The sequence below is a fragment of the Dipodomys merriami genome, unplaced genomic scaffold (genome assembly GCF_024711535.1).
Source record: "Dipodomys merriami isolate MVZ:Mamm:240054 unplaced genomic scaffold, mDipMer1.0.p SCAF_110, whole genome shotgun sequence".
Lineage (NCBI taxonomy): Eukaryota > Metazoa > Chordata > Mammalia > Rodentia > Heteromyidae > Dipodomys > Dipodomys merriami.
The window spans coordinates 1060790-1068592 of record NW_027202383.1 but is presented as its reverse complement, the minus strand read 5'-3'; the positions used below and the strand labels follow the sequence as shown (position 1 = coordinate 1068592).

Here is a 7803-nt window from a genome sequence, read left to right as displayed (position 1 = left end):
AAGACATTTTTCTTTTTCTTTTCAAATTTCTCATTATGGAAGACTTTATTTAGTTTTTTTTTTTTTTTTTTTTACAGGTGTGAGCCACCAGCATCCAGCTTTTTTTTTGTTGGGGGGGGGCGTCAATCACGGGGTTTGAACTCCAGGTCCCTGAGCTCTTTTTACTCAAGGCTAGTGCTCAATCAGTTTAAGCCACAGCTCCACTCAGGTTTTCTGGTGGTTAATTGGAGTTAAGAGTCTCACAGATTTCCTGCGAGGCTGTCTTTGAGCTGCTCACTGAGAACTTCAGAGCTCAGCCTCTTGAGTTCCTAGGATTACAGGCGTGAGCCATCAGCGCCTGGCAGAAGATATATATATATATATATATATATATATATATATATATATATATATATATATATATATTACTTAAAGCAATAACCACAAACCTTCCTCTATCCCAAAGATGTGAATGAAAAGTTGATATTCAGACTGCTAAAGCAATGGGAAATGGAAGTTGATGACTGTATACTTTGGAATCTGGAGTCTGAGACCTGGGTTCAAATCACAGCTCAGCTTTGTGTCAGCTGTCCATCTGAGCCTTTAGTTTCTCATTTGCATATAAAGTTGAATACATGGCCTACAAGCAGCTGCTGAGAAGACTGAATTTAGTGTAGTCACAGGCATGTGCACAAGCACAAAAAGTGTAAGTTTTTGTTTTGTTTTGCCCGGTCCTGGGGCTTGAACTCTGAGCCTGGGTGTTGTCTCTTAGCCTCTTTTTGCTCAAGGCTAGAGCTATACCACTTGGCTTTTTCTGAGTAGTTTTTAGAAGATAAAAGTTTCACAGACTTCCTTGCCTGGGCTGGCTTCAAACCACCATCCTGGGATTTCAGTCTCCTGAGTAGCTAGGATTACAGTGAACCACCGTCACCCAGCTAGGTGGGTTTTAGAGGCAGCCTCTATAACTCAGGCTGGCCTCATTATTCCTATTTTTTCACTACACAATGTTCTGTTTCTCCAATGGTGACATACTGTGTTAAGATGCAAAAACACTGACACCCAGAGAGAAACATTTCTTCATTAATCTTACCTGTTACTTCATAGGACTTGAGATGCATACATACAAAGCCTCTTCTTCCACTTCCCTTTTTCCCTTGTTGATCTTTCTCATAGTTATGAGCTGTTCAAATATTATTAAAGCAAACACACCCTGGTAATGACATCAATTTGTCACTCAACTGAAGTGTCACAGCATCTTAATATTAAAATCTTCCAAAAAGCTGGGTGCTGGTGGCTCAAAACTGTAATCCTAGCTACTCAGAAGGCTGAGATCTGAGGATTGTGGTTCAAAGCCAGCCTAGGCAGGAAAATCTGTGAGACTCTTATCTCCAATTAACCACCAAAAAGCCGGAAGTGGTGCTGAGGCTCAAGTGGTAGAGTGCTCACTTTGAGCTGAGTAGCTCAGGGACAGTGCCCAGGCTCGAAGTTCAAGTGCCACAACCAACAACAACAACAAAACAGAAAAGAAAATCTTCCAAAAAAGATTTTTTCAGTTCAAATCTTTAAAAGCCATTTTTCATTTGTAAGAGACATAAATCGAATGTAGTTGTGGAGGTGAGAGGGAAGGGATGGAAGGGGAAAAACAGAGGAGGAGGCAACAATGCTTGATAAGAAATGTACTCATTACCTTGCTCATGTGAACCCCTCTGTACAGTATTTTCACAATAAAAACTTATTAAATCTTATATTCTTCCCCAGATGCTATTCTTGATCAGGGATATTTTTGTCTGAACAGATGCAATCTCATAATCTCATAGATCTAAAAAAAGCAGATGGAAAACAACAAACCTGACAATATTGATTTCTGATATATAAAACTCCCCACTCAGCAAAGTAGAAGAGAATTTCCCCAGTCTTTTTGTAGGAAAGTGGCATTTCATTATAAGATATGCTGCTACAATTTATTACTTTACCTGTGAATGGTCACTTGAGTTATTTTTGCTATTCCAAGTAAAGTTAGGAATATGTCTTTTTTTTGAGGGGGGGGGGTCATTCATGGGCTTGGGCACTGTCCCTAAGCTCCTCAGTTCAAGGTTAGAGCTCTACCACTTGAGACACAGCACCACTTCCGGCTTTCTCTGCTTGTGGGGTGCTGAGGAATCGAACCCAGGGTCTCATGTATGCAAGGCAAGTACTCTACCACTGAGCCACCTTCCCAGCCCCCAGGAATATGTCTTGATATGGAAAAATGCTTAATTTACCTGAGCAAATACCTCATAGTAGGAGTGGCGACATATGATGGTGAGTATAATTTTCACTAAGCAAGTGCCAGGCTGATTTCTGACATGGCTGACTCCATCATGCCAGCACCAGCAGTGGGAGCCCCATTTGTTCCAAATCTTTAGCTTACTATGGTCAGTCTTTGAAAACACTGGTGTGCAGTGGCATCTGTCTGGTTGTGATTCGCGTCTTCCTAACTGGTACATGCTTATTGTATGTCTTCTTTGGTGAAGTATCTGGCCACATCTTACACCTATTTTTCACTGGATTGTTTGCTTTCTTGTTGTGGGACTTTTTTTTTTTTTGGTCGGCCGTGGGGCTTGAACTCTGGGCCTGGGTGCTGTCCCTCAGCTCTTCAGCTCAAGGCGAGTGCTCTACCACTTGAGCTACAGCGCCACTTCCGGTTTTCTGGTGGTTTATTGGAGATAGGAGTCTCACAGTCTCTCCTGCCCGGGCTGGCTTTGAACCGCGATCCTCAGATCTCAGCCTCCTGAGTAGTTAGGATTACAGGCGTGAGCCACCAGCACCCGGCTGTGGGGACTTTTTATATAGATATAAGACCATTGTCAGGTATGTCTTGCAATTTTATTTTTGCAGCCTGTGGCCCAGCTTCCTGTTTCTAACAGAATCTTTTTTTTTTTTTTTAAATGTGTGTTGGTTTTGAGGCTTGAACTCAGGGCCTGGGCACAGTTCCTTAGCTTTTTCTGCTTAGGGCTAGCCCTCTACCACTTGAGTCTCAGCTCCTTTTTCAGCTTTGTAGTAGTTATTGGACATAAAGTGTCTCATAGACTTTCCTGCTTGTGTTGGCTTTTAACCAGTCCTCAGGCTTCCTGAGTAGCTAGGATTATAGGTGTGATTCACCAGTGCCCACCTCTAACAGAATCTTCTGAAGAGAAATATTTTCTCAAGAAGTAATAGAAAACAGTCTTAAAGACATTTCAGCTGGTGCCGGTGGCTCACGCCTGTAATCCTAGCTATTCAAGAGGCTGAGATCTGAGAATTGCAGTTCAAAACCAGCGGGGACAGGAAAGTCCATGAGATTCTTATCTCTAACCACCTACCAGAACACCCTTAGTGGAGCTGTGGCTCAAAGTGGTAGAGCGCTAGCCTTGAGCAGAGGAAAGCTCAGGGACAGGGCCCAGGCTCTGAGTTCAAGCTCCATGACTGACCAAAAAAAAAAACAAAAACATTTCAATCTGTAGTTAAAGAAAGCTTGTGATAAGGAGAGCTTTCCTAATCCAGCATAGACTTCACTACTACAGCCCGTACAAATGCCTCTGGGAAATACAAATGGAAGGGAATGTTTCCCAACTCATTCTGTGATGGCAGTGCTTCCTAGATACCAAAACAGAAACCACACAGAAAGCCACAGAACATGCTCTATGAACACAGACACAACAATTCTTCATAAAATTTCACCGAATCATCTGGGTAAGGTGGCTCACGAATGTAATCCTAGTACTTATGAGGCTGAGGCAGGATTAAGGGTTCCTGAGCTACACAGGAAGACCCTGCCTCAAAAATACACACACACAGCTGGGCGCCAGTGGCTCATGCCTGTAATCCTAGCTACTCAGGAGGCTGAGATCTGAGGATCATGGTTCAAAGCCAGGCTGGCCAGGAAAGGCTGTGAATCTTATCTGCAATAAACCACCAGAAAACCGGAAGTGGCGCTGTGGCTTAAGTGGTAGAGGGTTCGCCTTGAGCTGAAGAGCTGAGGGACAGCGCCCAGGCCCAGAGTTCAAACCCATGACTGTCAAAATAAATAAATAAATAAAATATACACATCCCAGAAAATTCAATCAAAATGAAGAATATATAAAATAGATAACAGATGAGGACAAAGTGATATTTATCTTAGGAATGCAAGGTTGGTTTAACATCTGAAACTCAACGTAATTTACCTTACTGACAAAAAAGAAAACCATATGATTATGTCATAGATAGCAGAAGAGAACTTCCTCAAACTTTTGCTTAAAATTTCCCAACAGCTTCTCATGACACACTTGGGATAAAAGCCCAATTCCTTGCAGTAGCCTTGACTCACAGAGCAACTTCTTTTAGCCATCTGTACCATTCACCCTTTAATACCACACCTGACACTTTCAACAACTCGATACTCTTTCAATCTATCAAGCATGTTCGCTACAGGGCCTTTGCATTTAATCCTTTTGCATAGAATGACCTTCCCTGAGTGGCCACATGACTTTATCTTTGTACTGGACTTCATGCAAGTTGATCCCCTACAAATCCACGCCCCCCTTTTCTTTTTCGTCGGTTATAGGGCTTGAACTCTGGGCCTTGGTGATGTCCCTGAGCTCTTCAGCACAAGGCGAGCCCTCTACTACTTCAGCCACAGTGCCTCTTGCAGTTTTTTGGTGGTTAATTGGAGATAAGAGTTTCAGACTTTCCTGCCTGGGCTGGCTTTGAACCGTGATCCTAAGATCTCAGCCTCCTGAGAGGCCAGATTACAGGTGTGAGCCGCTGGCCCCTGGCTCCAGATTCCCTTTATAGGACACCCTCCTGTCCCTTTTTTCTTCTTTGTATTTTTTTCCAATACTGGAGTTTAAACTCGGGGTCTTGTGCTAGCCTGGCTGGTGCTCCACCACTTGAACCATACCTTTAGCCTGGATTTTTTTCTGGTTACTTTGGATGGAATTTTGTTCTGCCTGGGCTGGCTTCAAACCATGATCCTCCAGATCTCAGCCTCCTGAGCAGATAGGATTACAGATATAATATATATGATCCTTAGAGAAGGGACATTGTTTAATTCTGTCCCTGGTACCCAGGGCATGACCAGAACACAGCAGCTACCCAGAAAAGTATTTGTTGCATAAACATATGAAATCTGAACAGAAAGGCCTAATTTTCCAATATCCTTACCAGGTATTACACAAATCTGCAAAAATCTTTTCCAATCTAAGATGTGGAAAATAGTATCTCTTTGTATTTCTTGGATGAGATTTTTTTTTTTTGGGGGTCCGGTTGTGGGGCCTGAACTCTGGGCCTGGGCGCTGTCCCTCAGCTCTTCAGCTCAAGGCTAGTGCTCTACCACTTGAGCCACAGCGCCACTTCCGGCTTTTTTCTTTTTGCTTATGTGGTGCTGAGGAATCGAACCCAGGGCCTCATGCATGCAAGGCGAGCACTCTACTACTGAGCCACCTTCCCAGCCGAGATTTTTTTTTTTGCAAACCTGGCCTCTCCCTCTGAAAATAACTTCTTATATTCTTTGTTTTGCAAATGACTTCTCATATTCTTTGTTTTGCAAGAACTACTGATAGACTAAAGAAACTCTTTTTTTGCCAGGCGCTGGTGTCTCACGCCTGTAATCCTAGCTACTCAGGAGGCTGAGATATGAGGATCACGTTTCAAAGCCAGCCTGGGCAGACAAGTCTGTGAGACTCTTACCTCCAATAAACCACCAGAAAAGCTGAAGAGTTACTGTGGCTCAAGTGGTACAGTGACAGCTTTGAGCTGAGGGACAGCGCCCAGGCCCCACAACTGACATATATAACTTAAAACTGCACATAGTGGTCCACACCTATAATCCCAGTACTCAGGAGCTAGAATCAGGAGGATCTCAATCAAGATCAGAAACAGCCTGGGTTATAGAGAAAGAGCCTGCCTAAAAAAAAAAATACACACACATGTACATATATGTGTATACACACAGATATGCATAACTATTTATAGACATACTTTATTCACATGTATATATACATGTAAGCAAAACACATTTAACTTTAGAATGAATACAAATTTCTAGATACCATTTGTACAATTTAATTTTTTCAAAAAATACCCACTTAAACTCAAAGATCACTTGTTTTACAATGTATATTTTCTTTTTTAACGTGTATTTTCATAAGTACATCTGACACACTCACATATACGTGTGTGTGCATGTATACGTATAAATATATGTGCAATAATTATATTTTCCACACTTTCCTGGAGTGTTATGTAACAATTGGTCATCATCATCACCATTATTTTTCCAAGAAGGTTCTACTTCATTTTTTCCATTTTTTTTTGTTGTTGTTGTTTGTTTTTGGGTCCGGTCTTGGGGCCTGAACTCTGGGCCTGGGCGCTGTCCCTCAGCTCTTCAGCTCAAGGCTAGCGCTCTACCACTTGAGCCACAGCGCCACTTCCGGCTTTTTTCTTTTTGCGTATGTGGTGCTGAGGAATCGAACCCAGGGCCTCTGGCATGCAAGGCAAGCGCTCTACCACTGAGCCACCTTCCCAGCCCTTTTTCCATTATTTTTTCTCTCTTTTGGATCTTGAAGAGCTCTGTTTTGCTTCACTGTATTTTTTTTTAAAAAGTTTTTTTTCTACTAAGCTTACTTCTTCATGGAGTAAGGAAGTCTTTATTCTCAGCAAGAAGGAGAATGCACTTATTATAAACTGGTAACTCAGTGAAAAATTTGACTCTTCATAGGTTGTCACATGTTTGCAGTAACTGGGAGAGGAAGAGAAAGGAACAAGTTATCTGTAGATGGTAATAGAGAGATACATGCATCTTTGCCTTTGAGCAGCCTCCAAGCAACTTCAAGTATAGAGGGCTAGTCTTAAATAGTACTGTGAGTTAGCGGGGACTTAGAACAATTAAAGTCCTTGATTATCCAAAGGGAAAAGTCTCCACGGCGTCCACACCCCTGCAGGAGACACAGCTGCAGGGGCAGCCAGGTCCTGCGAGTCCCCACGAGGAGAGACTCTCACATGGCCAATGCCCTTTTTCTCACCAGGGCCAACGCAAATAAGGGTGCACAGGGAGAGAACCAAGAATCCCTTGGTTCTTTTGGTGCTAGGGATGGAACCTGGGTTCTTGTTTCTGTGCACGGAGCCAGTCTGGACTTATTTTTAAAATAAACCAAGAAATCAAATAATCTGCAACCTTCCACCCAAAGTAAGACACTAGACTTATAATGCCATGTACACATTTGTATGCAATGTAGAAATAAGAGTTTGCTAAACAGTTTTATTTATTGTAAAACAGTAAACTGAATCTGAACAATTCTCTCAGTTCTCAACTGCTAATTCTCTTAACTAATAATGGTAACCCCAAAGTATGGTAGTCCAGTACTAGGGCTTGAACTCAGAGTCTGAATGCCATCCCGAGGCTGGTGCTCTACCACATGAACCACAGCTCTACTTCTGGCTTGTTAGTGGCTAACTAGAGAGATAAGAGTCTCATAGAATTTCCCGCCTGGGCTGGTCTTGAACCTTGATCCTTCGGATCCCAGTCTCCTGGGTAGCTAGGATTATACACATGAGCCACTGGTACCCAGTAGTAAATCTTTTTTAATTTTTTATTATAAAGATACTATACAGAGGGTTACAGTTACATGAGTGAGGTAATGAGTACACTTCCTGTTGAGCACTGTTACCCCTCCATTGTTTTCCCCCTACTATCCCTTCCCTCCCTACCTTTCCCAAGGTTCTTTTTTTTTTTTTTTAATTGTGATTAAGTGATTACATAATTTCCCAAATTTCACAGTATTGTGGAATAATGATGCTCATTTAAAGTCACAAGCTCATTCTAAC

The 7803-nt window shown here is 42.3% G+C and overlaps 1 protein-coding gene across 1 annotated transcript in view; it reads right to left on the bottom strand.

Moving 5' to 3' along the window:
- Window positions 1-6040: 6040 nt before the first annotated feature.
- Taf1b (TATA-box binding protein associated factor, RNA polymerase I subunit B) overlaps window positions 6041-7803 on the bottom strand; it is a 64182-nt gene continuing 62419 nt past the window's right edge. Inside the window, exon 15 of the mRNA XM_070015249.1 lies at window positions 6041-6718. Coding sequence (XP_069871350.1) covers window positions 6517-6718 — 202 coding nt within the window. The 3' untranslated portion in view covers window positions 6041-6516. The remainder of the gene's footprint in view (window positions 6719-7803) is intronic.